The sequence below is a fragment of the Numida meleagris genome, chromosome 12, assembly GCF_002078875.1.
Source record: "Numida meleagris isolate 19003 breed g44 Domestic line chromosome 12, NumMel1.0, whole genome shotgun sequence".
Taxonomy (NCBI): Eukaryota; Metazoa; Chordata; class Aves; order Galliformes; family Numididae; genus Numida; species Numida meleagris.
The window spans coordinates 247,106-270,262 of record NC_034420.1 but is presented as its reverse complement, the minus strand read 5'-3'; the positions used below and the strand labels follow the sequence as shown (position 1 = coordinate 270,262).

Sequence of the window (23,157 nt, the reverse complement as noted above, 5' to 3'; positions counted from 1 at the left end):
CGCGGGCTCGGGGAGGGGTGCGGCCGCCCCGGCTCCGAGCTGCGGGGTCAGGCCGTGCCGCTCTGCCCGCAGCGCTCCGCAAGGCCCGGCGGGAGCGGCAGCTGGTCAGCAAGCGGCTCCTGCGGGAGGACGAGGCGGGGTGCGGGCAGGACGGGGCGGAGGATGCGGCGGAGGCCGTGCTGGACCCGGTCCTGCAGGGTGAGGTGAGCGCGGGATGATCACGACAGCGATAGGACGAGAGGCGATGGCCTCGCGTTGTGCCAGGGGAGGGTCGGGTTGGATATTTGGAAACGTTTCTTCTCTGAAAGAGTGGTAACGCGCTGGCACGGGCTGCCCAGGGAGGAGGTGGAGTCACCGACCGCGGAGGTGTTCCAGATGAGCTGCTGAGGGATGTGCTCAGTGGGCATGGCGGGGCGGGCTGGGGTTGGGCTCGGTGATCCTAGAGGTCTTCTCCGACCTTCGTGCTTCTGGGAACCGCTAGGGTTCTTTGTGAGCACCTGAGCTGTGTCCCAGGTGTCTTTGCCTCCGGGGGTGAATCTTAACCCTGGTGCTGCGCGAAGGTCACCCGGCACCAATGCCTGGACAGGTCTCCGAGCTGCTCAGAGGTGTGCAGAGGGGCTCCGAGGACCGGAGAAGATGGCTGAGACGCCTCCGCCGGGCCCTGCAGAACAGGGAGACGCAGCAGGAGTTTGTCAGGTGAGCGCAGCGCAGCCCTGCAGGGCCGCTTGTCCCGCTGTGTGCAGGCGGCAGCAGCTCGCAGTGTGCCCGCAGGCTGGATGGCGCTGTCCGGACGCTGGTGGGGCTGTTCACCTGCAGCCTGCCCGACGTGCAGCTGGAGGCGGCTCGCTGCCTGCATGAGCTGTCCCACTCCAGTGACGCTGCCGTGGCTGAGGCGTGCATGCCCGTCACCTCCTACCTCCTGACCTACCTCTCGGGACACAGCGTCAAGCTCATGGTAAGGTCCATGCTCCTGTCGCCCTCTCTGGCCCCAGTAAGCCTCCAGTAGCAATTGGGTGCTGAGTGCTCCAGTTTTGGCCAGCTGGAGCCTGCTGAGGCTCATACAGGAGCACTGGTTGGAAGGGACCCTCTGGAAGTCTCCGTTCCAGCCTTCCCCATGGAGCGGGACCTCCTTCTGCTGGCCCGGGGCAGCTGTGGCTTTGTCTGGCCCAGTCCTAGAAACACACACGTGTGGAGATCCCTGTCCCAAAACCAAGAGGACTTCGTTTCCATCGTGTTTGCACCTCCTTCCAGGTAGTGGCAGGCTGACGTTGAATGTTCCCAAGCCGCCCCTAGGCCAGGCAAACCCAGCCCAGCACTCCTGGCCTGCCCTGCAGCCCTGTGTCCTGCTGCAGCCTCACCGGCGTCACCACCCCTGGGTGGGTGTGGGGCAGTACTCAGGTGTAACGCTGTCAGCACCAAGCTCAGGGGAACATCCCTGTGTCGTACTCTGACACAGCCCAGCACACAGCAGCTTGCCACAGTTGTACTGAGTTCTGTGTAGCCCTGTGAGCCCGCTGCAGCTGCAGGCTGTTTGTGGAAGTGGGTGCTGCGGGCTGTGGGTCTCTGACTCCAGCAGCAGGCGTGTGGCCGGGCCCTTGATGCAGGCTGGGTCTGGCGGTGCCCGCAGAAGCTGTGGCTGGAGGTCAGCAGTGCAGTGGCTCCAGGAGGTCCCTGCAGAGTCTGCGACACTGGAGGGGGAGGCTGAGCTTCACTGGGAACAGGGGTAGCTGGGAGAGGCCAGCAAATCCCATCTGTGTTTGCCCCTCTGGAGCCAGTCTGTGCCCTGCTCAGGCAGAGGGTGGCCAGGCTTGCATGGACCCAGAGGCTTTGCCAGCTGCTCTGGGTGCCCTGGTGTTCCTCTAGGGGAATGCTGGCGGGGATGACCTGCTCTCGGGTGTGTTTCAGGAGCTGTGTTTGTACACACTGGGCAACCTGGTAGTGGAGAGCGAAGCTGTGAGGAAGAAGCTTCTGCCTCAGGGCATTATTCCAGTGCTGGCATCCTGCATCCAGGTGGGTGAAGTAGCTCTTCCCACACCCTTCCCCATAAAGAGACCTCTTCTTAGGCCCTTCAGACAACGGCTGGCTGAATTACCAGCCCTCCTTCCAGATGAGTAGAGACCCTTCTGCACAGGGCTGCCCTCTTGTGGGCAGAGGTCTCCCCTGGGCTCCCTGCACTGCTTTTTGGGGGCTCAGGTTACCACCTGGTGCGCCTCTCCAGCTGAATGTCTCACATCCATGGCTTGCAGATAATCTCTAATGCAGAGTGCTGCAGGCTGCTTCCCTCTGCGCAGTTTGGGCCTAGCAGGTTTAGGAGGCCAACACAGGGAGCAGGGCTGCCACCTACAGATCTAAGTGTGCAGAGCAGCACTACTGCTGTGTTTGGCTCCTGAATCCCTACAACTGCAGCCCCTGTGAATCTGGGTGGGTTGGGGGGACAGTTCAGCTTAGGTATAGCCTGTTCACATGAGGCCTGAACTGGTGTTATCACTCCCAGTCTGCTCCTGTGGAAGGTTCAGTGTTACGTGCAGGCATTGCCCTTCACTGGCATACAGCTGGTGCCCTGGGCCCTCCTGGCTCTGCTGTGGGGGTCAGCTTTGTTCTGTTTGTTTGCAGTCCCCACATGAGGCTGTGCTGGAAGGTCTGGGTTACGTCTTGTCGCAGCTCCTCCAAGCCAAGGAAGCCCCCACAGAGATCATCCCGTGAGTCTGAGCTTCGTCCCCTGCACCAGCATGTCCCCTGGGGCCCTGTGTGGTATTTGCATGCCGGGGACGATGATGCATTTCCCATCCCAGTGATGTTAATAATTCAGAGCAGTCTCCTACTGAACTATGGAGGCTGTTTTGCACATCAGGGTGCCAGGCTTGACTCTTTTCCCTCAGCTTAATCTGAGTGGATAGCTTTGGTATTTCAGTAAAGGGCAGTGTTGAAAAGGGTAGGCCAGTGGGGAAATTCTGGCTGCATTCCTCCTGCTTTGGAAAAGATCAGCTTGACAGCCCCCAGTGCCAAAAATGTGACGACAGCCAAGGTGTTTGAGTGCCCCCGGGCCCTGCCACTGACATGAGAGCCTTGCATCGTGCCTTGGTGATGATGAGACTGAAGCCCTTGTCTAAGAACCTCTTCCAGGAGTGTTTTTGGGGCTGCCTAGCAGTTAGGGCTGATCCATCCCCATCAGTTGCCTGTCCTGCTAGTGCTCTGGTCAGTGCCTCCGTTAACTCTGCTGTTCTGATCCCAGCCTGGTTCTGGACTCTGTTCTCCCCCAGCACATGCTTCGACTGGTTTGCTCTGGCCTCAAGTTTGGGACAGGAGCTGCAGTAGAGTTTGCTTGGTGCCTCCACTACATTGTTTGTAGGTAAATGCTTTTTTTTATCCTCATTTTGAGTTCCCTGGGGGCAGCCAAACACAGAAGCACAAAGGCTCTGCTAGCTGGAGCACAAGCCCACGTGGAGCCCGTGGTTGTGGGCTTGGATCCTGGATTGCCTCCCCTCACTCCTTTCCCTTTGGAAAGCATCTCTCCCATCGTGGGCATTCTCAGTGTCCTATCTCTTAGCACACACTTGCTGTTTGCAGGATTTATGAGTTTGTGTACAGGATGGTAACAGCTGATAAACTCAAGGCTCTTCCTAGTGCTCTGAAAACCCTTTGACTGCTTCCCCACATTTGGGTTTGTGTGCTTCTCTCCCCAAGACAAGCTCCCTTAATCCTCAAGCTGCCAGGGTTGGCTCATCACCACCTATCCATCCTGACTACTGCCAGCCATCTCTGCCCCAGTGAAGGGAAAGGACAGTGTGGGTACTTGGAAAAGGACCAGGACTGTTGTTTCCTGACCTACATAGATAATGTTTTCCTTTGCAGCCATACAGCCAATGTGGAGCTGATGTCGCTGGGAGCTGTGCCTGCTCTTACCTCGCTCTTGTGTGACATCGCTTCCGAAATCTCCGAAAGCGATTCTGAGGGCCTGGAGCTGGTAAGACACGGGCAGGATGCTAGCCTTTCTTCACACTGCTTTGGGGATGTGGGCTGACTAAAAGGTGTTGTCTTTCGTGCTATCAAAGCTCACCTGCCCGGTTCTGCGGTGCCTCGGCAATCTGCTCGCAGAGGAGACGGGCTGCAAAGTCCAGCCGCAAGATGAGCGCCTGCTCGTGGCCCTGTTCATAGTCATGCAGTGCTACCTGCAGCAGCACCCGTTCATCATCCCGGAGAGCCTCTGGCTGCTAAACAACCTCACAGGTGAGCGTCTCTGTGAGGCTGTGAGCAGAGCTTGAGCTGCTGCTGCCAGAATCTGCCCTAACTGATGGGAGGCGTGGAGGTCGTTGCACGATGAGCCTCCCAGCAGAGCCACACTGCATGATGACACAGCCAGACCCTGAGGGGATGGAAAAGTGCTCTTTTCTATGGTGTAACAGCAGGAACACTCCTGACTTGGCCAGGCTCTTCCCCTCATGCACATTTCCCCCTTGACTGAGTTCCCAGGATAGGTTTTGAGTTTGGTAAGATGTAGTGAGCAATGACTATTTGTCCACTGGCACTTGGTGTGTCTAAGCTGGTCTCTCCTGTGCTGTGGGCATGCCTTGCATTTGCCCAGAGCAGTCAGCATGTACCAAGTCTGTCCATCCTGCACTGAGGCCTTGATTTTATTAATGTGTGTATTCTCTGACCATTGTAGCGGATGAGCCCTTCTTCTGCTCTGCTCTGCTCTCTATGGACTTGCTCCCAGCCCTGCTGCAGCTCTTGCCACATTCCCAGACAGTGAGCATGTTGGTAAGGCCTTGCTTTGTGCCCCACATGTGTGGAAAGCTCTGGACTTCTCACAAACATGAGTCATGTGCATGCAGTGCTCAGGTTGAAGTTGGCTTGGGACAGTGATAACAACTTGGTTCAAAGTTTGGTATTGTGGTAACGTCTGTGTCCGCTGAAGTCTCTACCTCTGTCTTGTCAGTTTTGTCCTGGCGGAGGGATTCCCTGCCTGGTCCTACTCCCAGGGACCCACAACAGATGCTAACTCGGGGCCAGGCCTGCCAGCACCTGGGGTGGGCCTAAGAAGGCTGCTGCCATCTTCTTTTGGCAGACCCTAAAGCTGAAGAGAAGGGTCTGAGGGGATGCTCTACCAAGGGGCGGTGTGGTTGCGACTGCTCCAGAGGGATCTTGCTGAGAGAAAACAGGACGTGCAGATGAGCAGTGCCTCAGGGTGGGAAAAGCCTTTGAAGAGCATTCACCTGGCAGGACCTCTGGGGAAGAGGGGTTCTTTGCAGTGCACTCCTTGCTTGTTCGCTCTCATGGCTTCTCTGTGCAGGTCCTGACAGTGCTGTGCAACATAGCGGAGAAGGGCCCAGCCTACTGCCAGCAGCTGCACCAGCAGGCTGCCCTTCCCCTGCTGCTGCACGTTCTTGTGGTACCCGACCCCGAGGTGGTGGGGCAGTGCCTGGAGCTGCTGCATCTCCTCTTCCTGCACTGGCCACAGGTAGGCCTGGGGCTCATGGCCGATAACCCAGCACAAGATCTTAGGGCAGTGGGTGGGCATTATTATTTAAACAGAAGCATTTTCACTCGTTCCCTTTCTCTCCCCACGCTCCTAAGCACCCAAATACGCATCTGAAGTGGGAACAGCTTGTGTGACAGTTGAAAGCCCTTCTCTTGTTTCTGGGGGGCTCCTTTTTGTTGATAATGATTTTTCTGTGCAGGTTATTTGTGCCTTTTATAAGTCAGTGCTGTTATGGGGGGAGGCACTGTTTTGCTTTGATTGTTCTTACTTCAAGCTCTGTGCACTCAGACCAGTGATCAGTATGGCTGGATTTACCTGACTCTGGACTCATGTGTCTGGCAGAGCTCTGGTGAATCCCCTCAGCCTTGACCCTCATGCTGAGCAAGGGGAGTCCAGGCCCAGCACTGACTGGGTAGGCTGCAGGCACCTCAGCCTGGAGCAGCAGCCAGCCTGCTCTCACTTCTCCCTCCTCACACAGGTTGCTGTTGACTTCATCAGGCAAGGAGGGCACCAGACCCTTGAGCGGCACCAGAGCACCCCAGAACTCCAGGAGCGGGTGCGAGCACTGCTGGACATGGCCCTGCAGCCACTGGGTGCCTGTGCGTTTAGTTCTTCATCTTCTGCATTGTCCACCTCCCAGATGACATAACCTGCCCTCCTGCTCTGAGGAAGAATGAACTGTTCACTCCGCGCCCTGCTCTCGTACACCGTTGCCCGAGGGCTGGTTAGGCAGTCAGACTAACTGCAAGCAGCAGTGCTGGCTGTATAGGAATGCTGGTCCTGGTGTCCTTGTCATTGTGTAAGCACTGCCAGGCTGCCCTGTGCCTCCCCACAACGTGGTGCAGAGGCAGAGCTGAGCTGCAGTCAGTGCAGGAAGGCTCTTGTTACTGCAGAGGGGCTGTACAAACCCTGCTGGATTTGCTCCTTCCTCCTGCATCTCTTTTTGGTGCTGCAGTTTTAAACCCAACACGTGATGCTTAGGATAAGCACATACGTTTATGTGATTGATTAAGTTAAAGATACACATTTTACATTAAAGATCATGAGTAAAGAGTTCAGCAGATTTGCTGGTTGCCTTCACACCTTGCCTTTCACAATGTTCTCCAGCGCCTCGGCCACTTCATCCACACTGAGGTTATGCAGTGACACGCTTTTCTCTTTGCCAAACTCTGCAAAAAAGAGGGAGGATTAGGCCTTGGTTTTTTTTTTGTTTTTTTTTTTTTTTTCTGCTGGAAGGGTGAAACAAGACCCTGCTTTGGGTCTCCTAGGGCCAATGTCACATTTCAGGTCAGTGTCACCACCCCTCAGCATCCAGCACTCCCCAGGTGCCATAGTTACTGTTTCCACCTTCCTTGATCCCACTGCTCAGCCATTCCCTTGGAGAAACCAATGTCCCCTACCACGTTTGCTCACCTCTTTTTAACTTGTGGCACTGCAGCTGAGCAGAGGCCACTGTGGTGTCCCCAAGTGATCAGCCTGGTTGCTTTTGGCTCACTCATGTAAAGATCCTCACAAACCCCTCAGAAAAACAGTGCTGAAAACCTCACTGCTCCTATGGTAGCCCCTACTGGGGGCTGTATCTTCCTGCAAATCACAAATAGACACACTTATACTTGCAGGCTTAGAGCTGGCATGAGGGATCTCCTGTTTAAAGAGTCAGTACATCTGGGGGGCCTCATCACAGCTTTCCAGTACTTAAACAGAACTTATAAACATGATGGAGACCGACTTTCTACACTTTCTGAGAGCAACAGGACAAAGGAAAATGGCTTTAAAATAGGGGAGATTTAGGTCTGATGTGTGGAGGAAATTCTTTATGTAGAGGGTGGTGAGGCTGTGGCACTGCTACCCAGAGCTGTGGGTGCCCCATCCCTGGAGGTGCCCTATGCCATGATGGGCCCTGGGCAGCCTGAGCTGGGAGGCAGGACTATGGAGGACATTTATCTGATGCTGGTGGCTCCGGAACAAAAGCAAAGCCCTTACAGAGGAGCTTTTCTGCTCCCTTCGTGGTGTTTGCTGTGAACACAGAACAAAAACACCTCACAGCAGTAACAGGCTTCTCTCGGGTCAGTCACCATTTCACGGGCACCTGCTCCCTCGCGCTGTCCAACCCCCGAGCCCAGAGCTTTCCGCAGAGCACTCACCATACCGCGCCCACAGCCGGGGCTGCACGCCGGAGCACTCGCGGATGAGGATGGGGAAGTCGGGGTTCGCCTGCTTCAGCGTCACGTAGTGCTGCTCGATGAACTCCCTGCGAAGGGCGGGCAGGCCGTCACAGCCCCGCACCGCAACCCCTTGCCCTCCCCCGCAGCCGGCCCCGGGCTTACCTGGCGCCGCGGCTGCCGGCCGAGCGCTGGCACAGGTGAACGCGGAGCTCCCGCAGGCCGCGACCCAAGCCGCCGCCGATGCCCCTCACGACCGCCGCCGCCATCTTGCGCACCGCCCTCCCGCTGGCGGGGCTAGGGGGCGTGGTTCCGGCGCTCGGCCAATCGGCGCGCCCGCCGTGCCAACTGGCCAATAGGGGGCGGGGAAGGTGAGGGGCACTTCCGGCACTTCCGGCGCGACAGCTGAGGGGAGCGGAGAGGGTCGCGATGCCGGAGAGGGACGGTGAGGGATGCCCGGGCGGCTGCGGGGCGCTGGGAGCGCTCCCGGGGACTAGGGAGCGGAACGTGGAACGGGGGGTGCTGGGGCGGAGCGGGGGATGGCGGATGGCGCGGCCCTGTGGCTCGGCCCTGTGGCGCAGCGTTGGAGGGATGAGGCGCCCGGGGGTGGCAGGGACAGCCCAGGAAGGCGCGGGGCGGGGGACGGTGGCATCGGTCCTGTGGGTCTCGGCGGAGCCGCCGCAGGGGGTAACCGCCCGGTGACAGCTGGCCCTGCCCCGCGTGGGGCCTGGGCCGGAGGGGTTGGCTGCAGGGGCCAGCTCTGAGCACTGTTCCCTCCCGTCCCCAGGTGAGCCGTTCTCCAACCCCCTGGCCCCCGATGGCCACGATGTGGACGACGCGCACTCCTTCCACCAGTGAGTACTGCACAGAGATTGGACCAGGGCGCCGTGACTGCGTTCTGCATGCAGAGCCTGGCAGCACCCTGCAGGACCCCTGGGCCTGGGCCTGTCTTGCAGGCAGACCCTCAGAACCTGCCGTGCCAGTGCATCTTGCCAGGGAGTGATGGGTACCGTTCTCACTGCCTTGCAGGTCCAAGCTCACTAATGAAGACTTTCGAAAGCTTCTCATGACCCCGCGGGCGACGCCAACATCAGCGCCGCCATCCAAATCTCGTCACCATGAGTGAGTAGGGTGTATTTCACAGGGTTGCGGGGCACAGTACGGCCTTCATCCCTTAGGAGCGTTGTACCTGTCTGACTCTCTAACCCTGTACTCCATAGTGGAGTGTTTAAAGGCCTGTGCTAGTAAGTGTGAAGACAGGGCCTGGGGAGCGGAGCTTGGCCTTGGTTTGTGCTGAGGTCTGCATGTTGCATGTGTGTGTTACTGAAGTTAACATGAGAAACTGGTGGGTCAGAGCTGTTAGAACTTTTTACACGTGTTTTAAGAGGCAGATCAGGTTCTCGTTCAGTGCAGATGTGAACTTTATCCTCCCCTCCTTGTTGACATATTGGACTGTGCTGTTCTTGTCTCTGGAGATTGTGGTGTTCTGCTGTGACTGTTCTGTCATGCTGCCTGTGTTTGGCTGTGCAGGTTGTACCTGTTGTTTCTCACCCTTTTCCAGGATGCCGCGGGAGTACAATGAAGATGAAGATCCAGCTGCTCGTAGAAGGAAGAAGAAAAGGTAAACACTGAAAGTGATGCATCAGGGCTTTCCTTTGTATGTTATGTACTTCCCATGGATGTGGCTTTTTAGCTTTTGGGCTGCCAAAGAGGATGCTTAGTGGCCTGGATTGTTCTGGAGCGTTGGAGCTAAGTTGATGAGAAGAGCTCAGGATGAATGACTGCCACAGTCTGTGGGAACAGATATGCAATAGCAGCGGCAGGGTGAAAGTGCAGCTTTACCACCAGAAGTGAGACAGACTCTGTATGTGTCCAGCAAGGTAGAACAGTGGTAGGACACCTGCAGTAGTGACAGTGTCATTTGGGGCACATCTATGCAGCAGCACTGCCCTCAGATCTTTTCCTTTTGGGAGGGAAGACTGAGCTCCTCACTACAGCAGCTTCATCTTACCTGAGATGTTGGGTGCCACAGTGCTTTAGTATGTTTCTGGGGAAGAGATGGAGAGTGGAAAAGGCATGTGTTGGGCCTTAGAGGCTGTTGCACGAGCAGTGCATCAAACGTGAATGTGTCAGTAACGCTGGGCTGTTTCTCCATCCTCAGCTATTACGCAAAACTGCGCCAGCAGGAGATAGAGCGCGAAAGAGAGTTGGCTGAGAAGTACAGGGATCGAGCCAAGGAGAGAAGAGATGGCGTGAACAAGGACTACGAGGAAACAGAGCTGATCAGCACAACTGCAAACTACAGAGCTGTGGGGCCCACTGCAGAGGCGTACGTGAGCTTTCTTTTTACAGTCTGCTCTGGAGAGGCTGTCTCATAACAGTGTCCACTTTTGTTATACAGGGATAAATCTGCTGCGGAGAAGAGGAGACAGTTGATCCAGGAGTCCAAGTTCTTGGGTGGTGACATGGAGCACACTCACTTGGTGAAGGGTCTGGACTTTGCGCTGCTGCAGAAGGTGAGCACAGATATCACCATGCTGCTCTTCTGTTATCCTGGCCTCTCCAACTGGCAGAGGTGATGAGGAGGGGAGTGGTTATTGCTGCTTTCAGATGCTATGGTGTTGCCAGCGCATTCCTGGAATGCACCATCTTTTCATAGAAAGATGTATGAATGGCTGGGGAACTAGTGGCAGAGGCTTTTCTTGTTCTGATGAACAGCAGTGGTATGATGTGGTCTGTAATGCACAGATTTACTCTGTGGCCAGGTACGGGCTGAGATTGCCAGCAAAGAAAAGGAAGAGGAGGAAATGATGGAGAAGCCTCAGAAAGAAACCAAGTGAGTGGTGGAGGATTTTGCATTCCTGAGTGCAGCTGCCTCTCAGAGAGGATGATGCAGAGAGGGTGTATGCTTAGCGTACTTATTTTGTTTTTCTTTTCAGGAAAGATGAAGATCCTGAAAACAAAATTGAATTTAAGACCCGGCTGGGTAAGACTGTGTGCATGTGGCTGTTCCCTGCTTTATTTGTGTTGTGTCCTGAATGTGGGAGAAATGCTGAAGCTGTTGGAGGGAGGCATATGGAGTACAGGAATTATGAATTTGAGGGCCTGAGCATGGCTCTTAGGAGCTGATTCTGATGTTTCTGATCAGCTAAGCAGGCTTCTCTATGGGCTTGTCCATTGCTCTCTTAAGAGCATCTTAAGAGCATTTCTTTTCCCTCCAGGTCGAAATATCTACCGCATTCTGTTCAAGAACAAAGCCTACGAGCGGAATGAGCTGTTCCTGCCAGGGAGGATGGCCTATGTGGTAGATTTGGATGATGAGTATGCTGACACTGATATCCCAACCACGCTGATCCGGAGCAAGGCCGACTGCCCCACCATGGAGGTACTCAGCCAGTGGCCGGGTTCCATGACTGTGCTGGTTTGAATTACCTGGAGCAGGGCTTGCCCTCTGCAGAGAGTCAACCAATTCCTTGGGCGTTTCTCTTTCAGGCACAGACTACACTGACCACAAATGACATCGTCATCAGCAAGCTGACACAGATCCTCTCTTATCTCAGGCAAGGAACCCGCAACAAGAAGCTCAAGAAGAAAGACAAAGGTAGGTGCTGAAGGGAGCTGAGTGGAGAGACTCATGCTTGAAGCCTGTCCCGAGAGAATGAGATACGTTTTGATTTCTTGCATTCCCTGCATTGTGAGGCAGTGAATTTGGAGGACAGTGACTTCCTATTGCTCTCCAAACACTGCATCCTGAAGGCAGGATGTTCATAGCTGAGTAAACGTTGAGAAATTACAGCTGCAAGGGTGGTTTTGTGCTGCTTTGTTCTTCCTAGTCTTAACCAGTTCCTTCAGGAAATGCTCTCTGTTTGGAAGGAACTTGTTGGCTTGCTGAGGTGGTGAGCAGCAATAATGTGGCAACATAAAAGGAAGCTGGGAGGACATCCTTCAGGCCTGCCACTGTTTGGGCTTGGTAGCTAGATTGGGGCTGGGAAGCGGTGTGGGTGGGGTGCGGAGCAGTGTGCATCTTACTGCTGTTGTGTCCTTGCAGGGAAGTTGGATGAGAAGAAGCCCCCTGAAGCTGATATGAAGTAAGTGCCCTTCTGCCACCACAGGCTGTGAGGTCAAAGCTGTCTGCCTTAATGCCTTTTCGATCATCTGAGTTTGGAGAGTACTGGGCTTAGTGCGTATGGAGCAAGCTGCCTCTTTGGACATGCTGTCTGAGCCATTTTTAAGACAAAGTGGTTAAGGCTGGAGACAAGCTTTGTTCTTATTTCTTGAGGCAGGCAGGGGCTGTCTCTTGTCCTGGTCCACAAGAGGCAAATTCAGGCAACAGAAGAGAGCAGAAATGCAGCAGTACTTCTGACAGATGGAGAAGCCAGTTCTAGAGGGCATCCTTAGCTCTCTGTGTTGATGCTGCCTGTTCCTTTATCAGGTTCTAGTTCAAAGGGAGGTGGTTGTGGTTTCTCTTACACCACCTGTAAGCACGGGCTTTTTTCCACTTTAGCATCTTTGAAGACATTGGGGATTACGTACCCTCCACTGCAAAGATGCCACGGGATAAGGAGCGGGAGAGATACCGTGAGAGAGACCGTGAGAGGGAGCGTGAGCGTGACAGGGACCGTGAGCGTGACAGGGAGCGTGAGAGGGACCGAGAGCGTGACCGTGAGGAGGAAAAGAAGAGGCACAGCTACTTTGAGAAGCCCAAGGCTGATGACGAGGTGAGTCTCTGCTTCTGAAGCATGGCGAGTGTAGGCTTTAGGGTTGGTGTGGTCGTACTCCCAGATGTGCCCGTGTTCAGCTCACACTGAGCTCTGTCTCCTCAGCCAGGGGCTGGTGGGTGGCTGGGTACTTGTCCTCTCCATCAGCAAGTAAGGCAAAACGGGCACAGGCTGGTGGCTTTTATGGTTTAGTTCTGTGTGCATGTGATTGCCACGAGCAGTCTTAAAAGTGGAGCTGCAAGTCATGCAGCACCATGAGTTGCATGCTTTCAGCCCTCCCAAGTGACACAGTATCTCTCCCTCTTCTTTGCAGCCCACAGACATTGACAAAGGTGAGCAAAATTGTGTTCTTACTTGAACGGGACTGGACATTTCAGTGAGACCACATGATGTTGCAGACTGCTGAACAGCTGCTTGCCTCACCATCTTGCTTGAGCTCTGTTCACCCAGAAACTGCTATGACAGAGGGAGTTGTCTGCTGTGGGGGATGGGTAATGGAGTAAAGAGTCTCTTGCCTATGAACTGCTGCAGGTCGGCCCTAGTTGAGGGTGTACAAATGTTTCTCTAGCAGTATATCCACTTACATGACCTTACGCAAGCTGTAAGGTGAGGAGGATTCAAGTTCTTTCTAGGATCAGCCTTGTATGAATTACCTCTGTCTGTGCTCCAACTGAAGTTTGCTTCCTCACTGGTGTTCTCCAGCTTCCTCTCTCCTACATCATGTGCAGCCTGTGCTCCTGTCTGCTTCTCCATCCCAGTGCTGTCATCCCATGTACCCTGCAGCAGGCTGCCCTTGGCTGCCTACCTATTATCAGCTGCATGAACTGGTCACCCAGAAGGGGGCTCTTTCCAGCCCCAAGTGTATTGAGGTGAGCTGTTTCCCCCACCAAAACTCAGCCTGCTGTTCTCTGCCCCAGGACCTGGCTCTGCCAAGGAGCTCATCAAGTCCATCAACGAGAAGTTTGCTGGAGCTGCTGGCTGGGAAGGAACAGAGACATATCCTTTACTGTCTGAGTGGCCTGACTGACTGCAGGGCCAGGCTTCCTCTGCAGGCCAGCTGTGCCTGAGTGGCTACATGGCTGTCCTCCCTCCCTGTGGGAGGTCTCTTCCTTCTGTAGTAGAGAAGTGCCACTTGGACCTTGTTGCTTGTTGTAAACCAAACATAAGCTCAGCAGCCTCTGGTTTAGTTGTGCTGGGGCAGGTGCCTGATGAGTGTATGGGTGAGATTGCTGTTTCCCTTGTTGTGCTCCGCACTTAGCTGTACGTAAGCCTATCTGGTGTTGCTTTCCTTTACTGTTATCACATTGAAGAAACCAGAAGACAAGAAGCAGCTGGGAGACTTCTTTGGCATGTCAAACAGCTACGCAGAATGCTACCCTGCTACGTAAGGAAGCAGCAAGAAGCTGTGGGTTGGGAGCAGGGTGCATGAAGGGGCCACTGTTCTCTAGCAGCAAGAACTTGCTCATCAGCCTCACTGCTCTTTGCTGGAAGGAGCAGGCCTTCTCTTGGCTGGGGTGCCTTGTCAGTCTATGCAGCTTTTTGGTAAAATGCTCCTTAAGTCCTTGGGTTTCTGGTCTTTGCTATAAATGATTCTTTGGAATCTCCTGCCCCTCAGTGCCAAGGGAAAGCAGAGATGGCTGAGAACCTTCTGGTTTGGGGGAACTCTCTGGTTTAGGAGCTTAGTGTTCAACCTGAGGGCGTGAGAGATGACTGCCATGAGCTCACTGCCTCATGAGTATTGATGCCTTGCTCCAAGGTTCTGATCTGTGTCCTAGAGACCTTCTCTGAGCACTTTTTGTGCTTTCTTTTTTTCCATTCAGAATGGATGATATGGCTGTGGACAGTGATGAAGAGGTGGACTACAGCAAGATGGATCAGGTAGGCTGCTGTAAACTGAGGCCAGACAGTGAACTAGGTATCACTGCAGGCCTAGGGGATCCCACTGGAGAGAAAGCAGGCTTGTGTGAAGCACTGAATACCCTGGAGCTGGGTGCTGGCTGTGGCTTGTGGCTTGCCAAGCTACTGTGTGCCTGGGTCTAGGCAGGATCTGTTGTCCCAGGGAGCAAACATGCTGCTTTTTGGCAGTTGGGAAGAGGTTGTGGTAATGTATACTCATCTGTCTCAGTTCCCATTTCCATGCACCTCCTGGCTGGGGCTTCCAAGAGAGGAGATCTCACAGCCAGGTCTGCACTGGATGCACGAATCTGTTGAACTGCTGATGACAGTCTGAGATCTTGTGGGCATACAAAAGGCATGAAAAGTCCTGGCCAGTGTCAACTAAGGATCTGCTGAGTCATCTCTTTTTGCTGCAGGGTAACAAGAAAGGGCCTTTGGGCCGCTGGGACTTCGACACCCAGGAGGAATACAGCGAATACATGAACAACAAAGAGGCTCTGCCCAAGTGAGTGCAGCACTTGTGAAGTGCTAGATCAAGCTGAGGAAGGGGTTCTGGGTGAGAACAGCAGTACCTGCCAAACACAGGTGCTGGGGGGAGCTTGAATCAAGAAGAGCAACTCCTTGAGAGAGTTGGAGGAGAAATCATGGATCCTGGGCTTGTTGATTTGTCTTTGCTCTTAAAAATGCCTGCCCAGCCACTGTTTCCAGGGTGATAAGCTGGCTCTGTGAAATACAGGCTTGTGTCTGGGTCAGATGTGTCTGTTCCACCACCAGGCCACGGATCTGCACCACGCGCTGAGCTGTCTCATTCCTTCCCCAGGGCAGCTTTTCAGTATGGGATCAAGATGTCTGAGGGACGCAAAACCCGTCGCTTCAAAGAGACAAATGACAAGGCAGAGCTGGACCGGCAGTGGAAGAAGATCAGTGCGGTGAGTGCCTGGTGGTGGTGTGGTGGTTTTTTCAGGCTGTGAGTTACCAACATATTCCCAGGTCAAAAGAGCTCCCATCTAGCCCTCCACTTGCTGTGCTAGGCACTTCTCTTTGGTCCAGTCCATGCCCTTGCAGCCAGGCACTGCTGTTGTGCACATGCAGCAAGTCTGACTCTCCCCAGAAGCTGTGTCTGCTTCTTGTCAGAGCAGCAGCCTATCTACTTGTGTCTACAAATATTTGGGGCTTCAGGCTCTCAGAAGAAGTATCTGGAGCTGTGTGTTCTCCATTTGCAGTTGTTAGTTTGAGAGCAGTCCCAGGTGGGGGTGGGGCGGGCTTTTTGCTTCGTACTGTGCAGCAAATAGATGTGTCCAAAACCAGCAGCTCTAAGCCATTCAGATAGGCATGGAGGGGACAAGGCATGTTTTGTGGCTTCCTGTTTTCTAAGTAGCAGAGCTGGGACACCCAGGAGGAGGAGGAATTGTTAGGGTGAGCAGGCCATGAGCACCCCCAGTACTGTGGGGTGGTCTAGGAAAAGGTGAGAACAAATGCTAACAAAAATGGGACTTGACCTTGATGGCCAAAACTATCAAAGGGAGAACAGGCCAAGCTTATCTTGAGGCAGCTTGTGGACAACTTTGCTCCGGCTGCAGCTTTCACTGAATGCGTCTTGCAGTGCTGCTGCTGCAGGCTGAGAGGCTCTTTCCCTGTGCTTGCCTTTTCCTTGTGGAGGAAAGGGGCAGTTGTGTGCAGCCAGCTACCCAAAGAATAACAGGCATTTGTGTTTTCTCCACAGATCATTGAGAAGAGGAAGAAGCTGGAGGCTGATGGGTTAGTAAAGTTACTTCTGCTGTTGGCTCAGCAGCAGGGACTGTGGCTGTCTCCTGCCGGCCCTCCCTGGGGCTGCTAGGGGCAGAGACCTCTCCTCTCTCCTGCCTCTTGGCAATGGGTCTGGAAGGATGGGGGAGAATGCTCAGCCCCTTCAGCGTGCTTCTGTGCTGCTCAGCTATATGGGGCACCTCTCCCCTGGGCCTTGGGTGGGGGCAGAGCAGACATGGGAGGTGAAGACTTTTTGGCTCTTTGTCACTGTCACCCGCTGGGTGCACTTAGAGTGTGATGCTCTAGACTTCATTATTGAGCCCTAGAAGGGAGGGGGAGAGCTGTCCCCTCCTGCATCTTCACCGGCCTTGTGCCCGTCTCTCTCTTTCCAGGGTGGAGGTGAAAAGGCCCAAGTACTGAGGCTGTAGCTGGCTGCCTACGTCCGGTCCCTCAGCTCCTGGAGCCCCGTCCTGCTGGCTGCCGTGTTCCCAGAGTGCGGGTGTGCTGCTGCCTCAGCTGCCGCTCTCCTTCACCCCTACACTGGCTTACTTTCTGCTCTGGGCAGTGCACACAGCCCCAGCCTTGTGCTGTGGGGCTGTGCTGGGGCTCTCTCCTCGAGTTTGTTGTGCAGCTTGTGATTTGCAACCCTCGTAGATGTAATAAAATTACACTCAAGGCTTCTGAGTGTGTGTACACGTGTAGGCAGAATGGTGTTTGGCTCAGTGCTGTGTCCTAGAGAAGGAGAGCGGGGGGAAGCTGGCAGCCACAGCAGTGGCTCATGTGGTGTAGGGCTGAAGTCTGGAGTTGGCGGGGGGGGGTGCGGAAACAAGTCGAACCCGGGCCTCGAACCCGAGCCTCGAACCCGATTCCTCCGTTTCAGTCAGCCCGGCCGCCGGGGGGCGCTCTGGCGCCGGCCGACGCCGCGCATGCGCAGCAAGCGGCCCGTGGCGGCATGGCGGCGTCCGAGGAGGTGCGCGTTGGGTGCGGGGCTGGGGGTGCGGGGCCGCGCCTCGCCTCACCGCGCTCCTTCCCGCCCGCAGGAGCCGCCCGCGGAGCCGCAGCTCCGGGACACCCCCGACGACATCTGCTTGGAGGCAGCGGCCAACGCCATCGCGCTGCACCCGGCGCGGGCTCTGTTGGCGGCGGGGGACGTGGACGGCGACGTGTACCTGTGAGTACCTGTGAGTACCGCGGAGGCCCCGGCCCCGCCCCGCCGCCCCGCTTCGCCTCACCGCCGCCCCCAGGTACTCGTACGGCTGCGTGCAAGGGGACAACCGCCAGCTCTGGTCGTCGGGACACCACCTCAAGTCGTGCCGTGATGTCGCCTTCTCCCAGGACGGGCAGAGTGAGTGCGGGGCCGGGAGCGGGGCCGCGGCCGGGTGAGGGCCGCGCTGATGGCGCTCCGTCCGCAGGGCTGCTCACCGTGGCCAAGGACAAAGCCATCCACGTGCTGGCGGTGGAGGGCGGCCGCCTGGAGACGCGCATCGCCAAGGCCCACAGGTGCGTGCCGTGCCGGGCTGCGGGCGCTCCGACTGCGGCTCAGCCCTCGGCTGACCCGCGTGCCCCCGCAGCGCGGCCCTCAACTGCGTGCTGCCCATCGATCAGCACCTCCTGGCCACGGGCGACGACGGCGGAGAGCTCAAAGTGTGGGACCTGCGCAAGGGCAGCGCCGTGCTGGAAGCCCGGCAGCACGAGGAGTACATCAGCGCCCTGGCCGTGGATGGGGCTGGGAAGATCCTGCTGACCGCCAGGTACTGCGGGGTTGGGAATGTCCGTGGTGGGCTTAATGCTGCCCAGCGGTCCCACAGGACCATTCCGTTTCCCGCAGCGGTGATGGCACCATGGGAGTCTTCAACATCAAAAGGCGCCGCTTCGAGCTGCTCTCGGAGCCGCAGAGCGGGGACCTGACATCCGTTGTGCTGCTGAAGGTAGGCTCAGGGTCCTGCTGCCCAGCACGTGCACAGCCCTGTTTCGTTGCCATGCTCTGGCTTGCTTGTTTTGCCTCTGCCTTGGTCTCCCCCCTTCTTGTCTAGAGAGGGAAGAAAGTGGCATGCGGCTCCAGCGAAGGAACCATCTACCTCTTCAACTGGAATGGTTTTGGGGCCACCAGTGACCGCTTCTCTCTGAGGGCCGAGTCAGTGGACTGCATGGTCCCCATCACAGAGAGCATCGTGTGCACGGGGTCCCTTGATGGGGTCATCAGGTCAGAGCTGCAGGTGTGGGATGCAATGGGGAGGGCTCTGGGGTGGGCGCAGGGTGAGGTGAGCCCTGGGGAAGGAGGACAAGGCAAGCAAAGCTTCTGCTGGTGCTGGAAGGAATGCACTGAGCTGGAGGGGTGGGCTTGCGTTCCCCAGGGCTGTGCCCCTCACTGTGCTGTATCCATGCACTTTTCCCCAGGGCGGTGAACATCTTGCCAAACCGGGTGCTGGGGTGCGTCGGGCAGCACCTGGGGGAGCCCATTGAGCAGCTGGCCGTGGCCCCAGATGGGCAGCTCCTGGCCAGCTGCGCCCACGACCAGAAGGTGAAGTTCTGGGACATCTCCTCGCTGGGCTCCATGGTGGTGGATGAGTACCGCAAGAAGAAGAAGCGGGGGGGGCCGCTGAAAGCCCTGAGCAGTAAGGCTGTAGGCAGCGGGGAGGACTTCTTTGCAGACCTGCGAGAGGAGCAGGAAGCCACAGCGGAGGCAGCCACGGGGAGCGACAGTGACGACAGTGACTGAGGAGCTGGTGGGGCCGTGTTCTGCTGGGGGCTGTGGAGGTCCTGGGACTGGGAACAAGGGAGGATGCTGGTGGTGAGGGTGGGGCCTGTGGTGTGGGGACAGTGAGAGGAAATGGGGGAGCTCCCGACTGCTTCAGGGCTGTGAGATGTGAGGTTCCACGGGGTTGGTGGGGACTGTGCCGTGTCCCCTCCAGGCTGCAGCAGAGCCCACACAACATCCTGAGCAGACCCATTGAGCGTCGGTCAACTATTAAGTTTAGGCATCAGGTGTATTAAAAACGTAGTGCCTTTTGGTTCCTAGCAGCTTGCACTGATAGCTTAGCTTGCCCAAACTTCCCTGAGACTTTCCAGAACACTGGGAAGTGCCTGCTGGGCACTGGGGGGATGGGAGCCCTGCTGATGCCTGGGCCAGCATCCCAAACTGTAGCTGTCTTTGTCAGGAAACCTGTTTTTTTTCCCAGTGCTCCATGACAGAGCAGCACGCCTGGGCTGACCTGGGGCTCCCAGGCTGCTCTGCTGTGTCCCCTGCAGCAGGGAGGCTGCTGCCCCCCAGGTGATGGAGATGAGAGAGGGGCACTGACAGCCTGTACGGGGCAGGGCAAGGAGCCTATTTCCCAGTGCGTGGTATGCAGACCAGCACTGGGCTGAGTTACATCCCTGCTCTGAATCCTGTGTGTTGTCTGGGGAGAGGGAGCTTGTCCAGGTCCAAGCTGCGGCACAGCTTGCAGGCTGCTCCCCTCGTGTATGCATGAGTTCTGGGCTCTGGCCAGCAGAGCTGTCAGGGATGGAATTTGCTACATGGGGCTGGATGTGTGGTGAGGCCGCAGCCTTGTTGCCAAGATGTGCCCAGAAATGGTAGGCACGGTGCTGGACATCGATGAGGAGTGTATGCAGGGATGGAGCTTGGAGCAGCAATGAGACACTGCGTGACTGCAGCTGGGGTGTGAGTGCTGTCCTCCAGCTCACCTCCTGTCCCTGCTCGAGGGATATGTGCAGCCCTGTCCCTTGCTGCCTGCCTGCAGGGAGGTGGCACTGAGAGCATCACACAGAGCATCAAGCCACTTCCCCTTGTCCTGTCACAGCAGACCCTGCTAAGGAGTCTGTCCCCTTCCTTCTTACAGCCCCTTTAGATACTAAAAGGCCGCTCTCAGCTCTCCCGAAGCCTTCTCTTCTCCAGCTGCACAGACCCAGCTCTCTCAGCCTGTCCTCACAGGGAGGTGTTCCATCCCTGGGATCATTTTTGTGGCCCTCCTCTGTACACGCTCCAACAGGTCCATGTCTCTCATGTGCTGAGCACTCCCCATCTGGACACAGCGCTCCAGGTGAGGTCTCACAGCACAGAGCAGAGGGGCAGATCCTCTCCCTTGCCCTGCTGGCCATGCTGCTTTGGATGCAGCCAGGGTACAGTTGGCTGTCTGGGCTACAAGGGCACGGTGCTGGTTCATGCCCAGCTGCCATCCAGCAGTACCCGCAGTCCTTTTTGGCAGGGCTGTGCTCCATCCTGTCATCCCCCAACTCGTACTGACAGTGATGGTTGCCACGACCCAGCTGCCAGAGTGAGTGCTCGGCTTTGTTGAACCTCATGAGGTTCTCCTGGGCCCACTGCTCAGCCTGCCTGGCTCTCTCTGAATGGCATTCTCGTCCCTCGGCTGTGTCCACTGCCCCTCACAGCTTGGTGTCATCCCACTCAATCCCACTCGCTATCACCGATGAAGATATTGGAGAGCACTAGTCCCAGAAGTGGTAAAACAAATAATGATGGGAACGCCCAAAATGGGCCAGGGGTGCCCGCGGGATCGAACCCCAGTCGGGGCCCGAAGCACACACATTCTGTGAAACCGAAGGAACCGCTGGGCTAGAGCCGGCCCAGGGCGGGTGGCAGGCGCTGCGCCTCAGGAGCTCGGTGCAGAGGTGACGTTGGGGTGACGTCAGCAGGGGCCGCCCAGCGTGGGCCTGGCTGCAGGATCGGACCCACCCAGGGAAACCGCAGCATCAAAACACAACAGAACACCGCCAGTGCTTCCCAGGCTCCTTTAATAGCCGGCACGTGGCTGCTGGCTTCCAGACTCTGGGCAGCGTCCGCACGCAGCCCTGAGACCCCTGGCTGCCCCACGGCACTAAAAGGGCCGCAGGCAGGGGGGGCCCCAGCGCCAGCCCGCCAGCACCCCCCAGCTCGCATCCTTCCCAGACAGCTGCTGCTCCTCCCAGGAGCCCTGCAGCACCGCAGCAACACAAAACAACTTCATCAACGGGAAAACATGGAAGCAGGCAGGGCAGGCCTGCCGCCCACAACAGAACCAGTGCCAGCGGGGACGGGGCAGTGCCCGCATCCTCCAGACAGCCCTCAAACAAACACCAACCAACTCAAAACAAGGCCGAACAGGAACGCGGCCCTGCTAGGCTCAGCTCCGCTCCACACCGTGATGTCGGGTGGCTCGGGTTCATTTCATAGTTGGGGTACAACAGCTGCCCACACGCACCCTCAGCACCCTGCAGGAGAGAGGAGCCACGTGGTTCTCTCCCTCCCGCCTGCCCCCAGCAGACCCCAGCCCCAAGAAAGCCCCCAGGTCGTGAGAGGAGGTGGGAACGGACTCACCCAGCATCACCAGGGCCAGCCGCGCCACCGCCTCTTTGATCCTCTTGTGCCCCACGGTACCCGATGCGTCCTCCCGCACCCACAGGAAAGTGCTGCAGGGCACGGGGCAGGACGGGATCACCACTTGGCCCCAGTACCGCTGCCAGCCGTCAGGCTCAGCCTGCACGCACCTGGTGAGAAAGCGGGGGGTCCCCAGGTGCCGCCGCTGGCACAGGGCCCCCAGGAGGCCCAGCGCACCACGCAGCTCCGAGGATGGCAGCACCCGCTCAGGGCTCCCCAGGTGCCGCACGCTGCTGGGGGGCGGCTTCTCCCCATGCGCCTGCAACTGCTCCTTCAGTTCAGGCTTCAGCCACTCCACCTTCACCTTCTTCTTGAAGAGGCCGATGTTCCCTAGGAGAGACCCGCGGCAGCTGCACGCTCCGTCCCTCCCACCCCACCAGCGCCCATCCCAGCGACCCCTCCGCCTCCCAGTACCTTCCACCAGGGCTTTCTTGGCCAAGGCAGCGGCCCGGTGCGAGCTGTACGTCAGCACGGCGACCTTGCCCTCCTTGCGGCTGGGGCTGGCGTGCAGCGTGAAGCCCAGCAGCCCCTCGGTGGCCTCCAGCAGCAGGGCCTCCAGCTCCCTGTGGCACAGCGTGGTGGGCAGCCCGTCCACGCTCAGCTCGCACTTCTCGAAGCTCTGGCACACCAGGATGGCGCGGCCCTCCTGCACCTCCCAGTTGTTGAGGGCGGCGATGGCCTTCCCGGCGCTGCACTGGTCGCTGTACTTGGCGTAGGCGAAGCCGCGGTTGAGCCCGCTGAAGGTCAGCATGAGGCGGAACTCGTAGAGCTGTCCCACGCTCTGGAAGAGCGGGATGAGCGTGTCCTCGTACAGGTCCCGCGGCAGTTTGGCGATGTACACCTCGGAGCCGGCGGGTGGCGGGCTGCCCACCCAACCTGCAGGCACACGGACGCAGCGTCAGCAGCACCGCCCGCCGGGCCCTGGGGCAGCACCGCACGGAGCTGCTGGCACCCACCTGGCGGAGGGCCGCCGTACCGCCGCTGCCCGTTCACCTGCACCAGCTCGATGCCCGTTTCTCTCACCCAGCTGAGCAGAGCCATCTTATTGGCCCGGTTGATGCTGCTGGTCCACTGCCGAGGAGGGAGTAAGGAGGTCGGTGCTGGCCTGGGCAGAGCATCCAGTTGCCCAACCGCAGGGATCCCAACCCCACAGCGCGGCCCCCGGGCCGAGCACCGGCCAGAAAGTGGGGGAGTGAGAGCAGGGAACTCTCCTGCTCCGCGGGACTCCGGCAGAGCACACGGGCACCAGCGGCTCCTCTAGGGATGTCTGCAAGGGCTCTGACAGCGGAGATTCGGGAGCATCACAAGGCAGGGCGGGAGCGAAGAGCCGCGATGAGCCCTTGTACCGCGGTAACCAAAGCCCCACGCAGGCCGCGCGGGACACGGAGAGCCGGCACTGCGGACAGTGCAGCCTCAGGGAGGAACCGGGGACACTGCCCACGCAGCACCATCATCGCCAAGTACTCGCTAAGCACCGCCCGCTCTCATTAGCGCCTCTGAAGCGCCGGAGGCGTCCCAGAACCGTGGAGATGTGGCACGGAGACACGGCTCGCGTGCACGGCGGGGGCGGCTCCGTGACCGCAGAGCTCTCCAACCTTCACGAGCCTACGGCTCCAGGCCCAGCTCACGCCAGCAGCCGTCTGGCTGCATTTCACCCCCGCGCGCCTCTGGGCGCACCACGAGATGGTGGCACCTCCGTGTGTCCGTCCCCACGGGGCTCCGCCGTTCCCGAAGGCCAGGGAAGGGAACCAGGGCCCTCCGGACGCAGCCACGGGCCCCGGG

The 23,157-nt window shown here is 57.6% G+C and overlaps 5 protein-coding genes across 11 annotated transcripts; 3 read left to right on the top strand and 2 right to left on the bottom strand.

Moving 5' to 3' along the window:
- TMCO6 (transmembrane and coiled-coil domains 6) lies at positions 593-6,535 on the top strand. Of its 6 annotated transcripts, none has more exons than XM_021410377.1 (9): positions 813-1,251; positions 1,906-2,010; positions 2,614-2,699; positions 3,233-3,349; positions 3,853-3,964; positions 4,053-4,227; positions 4,664-4,758; positions 5,291-5,458; positions 5,958-6,535. In XM_021410377.1, exons 4-9 carry the CDS (start codon positions 3,264-3,266, stop codon positions 6,126-6,128), a joined length of 807 nt encoding a protein of 268 aa, XP_021266052.1. In that variant the 5' UTR covers positions 813-1,251; positions 1,906-2,010; positions 2,614-2,699; positions 3,233-3,263; the 3' UTR covers positions 6,129-6,535. The 6 variants fall into 6 exon arrangements, with proteins under 6 accessions (XP_021266048.1, XP_021266052.1, XP_021266054.1 ...); XM_021410378.1 differs by having other exon boundaries at positions 822-955; positions 1,107-2,010; XM_021410376.1 differs by having other exon boundaries at positions 827-955; positions 1,040-2,010.
- Positions 6,456-7,967, bottom strand: NDUFA2 (NADH:ubiquinone oxidoreductase subunit A2). Its single transcript, XM_021410380.1, has 3 exons — positions 7,807-7,967; positions 7,624-7,730; positions 6,456-6,648 (listed from the first exon to the last, which is right to left on the bottom strand). Exons 1-3 carry the CDS (start codon positions 7,908-7,910, stop codon positions 6,557-6,559), a joined length of 303 nt encoding a protein of 100 aa, XP_021266055.1. The 5' UTR covers positions 7,911-7,967; the 3' UTR covers positions 6,456-6,556.
- IK (IK cytokine, down-regulator of HLA II) lies at positions 7,997-16,703 on the top strand. The gene is made up of 20 exons (XM_021410371.1): positions 7,997-8,086; positions 8,429-8,495; positions 8,671-8,763; positions 9,203-9,262; positions 9,803-9,970; positions 10,043-10,157; positions 10,407-10,477; positions 10,581-10,627; positions 10,863-11,026; positions 11,134-11,242; positions 11,690-11,729; positions 12,146-12,359; positions 12,673-12,691; positions 13,277-13,355; positions 13,663-13,743; positions 14,180-14,237; positions 14,672-14,760; positions 15,076-15,184; positions 15,979-16,013; positions 16,394-16,703. Exons 1-20 carry the CDS (start codon positions 8,071-8,073, stop codon positions 16,419-16,421), a joined length of 1,662 nt encoding a protein of 553 aa, XP_021266046.1. The 5' UTR covers positions 7,997-8,070; the 3' UTR covers positions 16,422-16,703.
- Positions 16,877-19,019, top strand: WDR55 (WD repeat domain 55). The gene is made up of 8 exons (XM_021410372.1): positions 16,877-16,971; positions 17,042-17,172; positions 17,246-17,346; positions 17,414-17,501; positions 17,573-17,752; positions 17,830-17,929; positions 18,035-18,204; positions 18,399-19,019. The coding sequence occupies exons 1-8, from the start codon at positions 16,954-16,956 to the stop codon at positions 18,718-18,720; spliced, it is 1,110 nt and encodes a 369-aa protein (XP_021266047.1). The 5' UTR covers positions 16,877-16,953; the 3' UTR covers positions 18,721-19,019.
- On the bottom strand, positions 20,068-23,115 carry DND1 (DND microRNA-mediated repression inhibitor 1). Of its 2 annotated transcripts, XM_021410938.1 has the most exons (5): positions 22,332-23,115; positions 21,790-22,251; positions 21,486-21,705; positions 21,316-21,407; positions 20,068-21,209 (listed from the first exon to the last, which is right to left on the bottom strand). In XM_021410938.1, exons 1-5 carry the CDS (start codon positions 22,414-22,416, stop codon positions 21,202-21,204), a joined length of 867 nt encoding a protein of 288 aa, XP_021266613.1. In that variant the 5' UTR covers positions 22,417-23,115; the 3' UTR covers positions 20,068-21,201. The 2 variants fall into 2 exon arrangements, with proteins under 2 accessions (XP_021266613.1, XP_021266612.1); XM_021410937.1 differs by having other exon boundaries at positions 21,316-21,705.

Coding starts and splice junctions, on each gene's coding strand:
- TMCO6 (XM_021410373.1), top strand. CDS start 899: ATGCCCGTCACCTCCTACCTCCTGACCTACCTCTCGGGACACAGCGTC. Junction 2,700..3,232: donor GCCCCCACAGAGATCATCCC/GTGAGTCTGAGC, acceptor TTCTGATCCCAG/CCTGGTTCTGGACTCTGTTC. Junction 3,965..4,052: donor ATTCTGAGGGCCTGGAGCTG/GTAAGACACGGG, acceptor GTGCTATCAAAG/CTCACCTGCCCGGTTCTGCG.
- NDUFA2 (XM_021410380.1), bottom strand. CDS start 7,910: ATGGCGGCGGCGGTCGTGAGGGGCATCGGCGGCGGCTTGGGTCGCGGC. Junction 7,731..7,806: donor GCCGGCAGCCGCGGCGCCAG/GTAAGCCCGGGG, acceptor CGCCCTTCGCAG/GGAGTTCATCGAGCAGCACT. Junction 6,649..7,623: donor CCGGCTGTGGGCGCGGTATG/GTGAGTGCTCTG, acceptor TCTTTTTTGCAG/AGTTTGGCAAAGAGAAAAGC.
- IK (XM_021410371.1), top strand. Junction 11,243..11,689: donor GCTCAAGAAGAAAGACAAAG/GTAGGTGCTGAA, acceptor GTGTCCTTGCAG/GGAAGTTGGATGAGAAGAAG. Junction 14,238..14,671: donor ACTACAGCAAGATGGATCAG/GTAGGCTGCTGT, acceptor TTTTTGCTGCAG/GGTAACAAGAAAGGGCCTTT.
- WDR55 (XM_021410372.1), top strand. Junction 17,347..17,413: donor CTTCTCCCAGGACGGGCAGA/GTGAGTGCGGGG, acceptor CTCCGTCCGCAG/GGCTGCTCACCGTGGCCAAG. Junction 17,753..17,829: donor AAGATCCTGCTGACCGCCAG/GTACTGCGGGGT, acceptor CGTTTCCCGCAG/CGGTGATGGCACCATGGGAG.
- DND1 (XM_021410937.1), bottom strand. CDS start 22,416: ATGGCTCTGCTCAGCTGGGTGAGAGAAACGGGCATCGAGCTGGTGCAG. Junction 22,252..22,331: donor GTACGGCGGCCCTCCGCCAG/GTGGGTGCCAGC, acceptor GTGTGCCTGCAG/GTTGGGTGGGCAGCCCGCCA. Junction 21,706..21,789: donor CAAGAAAGCCCTGGTGGAAG/GTACTGGGAGGC, acceptor GGTCTCTCCTAG/GGAACATCGGCCTCTTCAAG.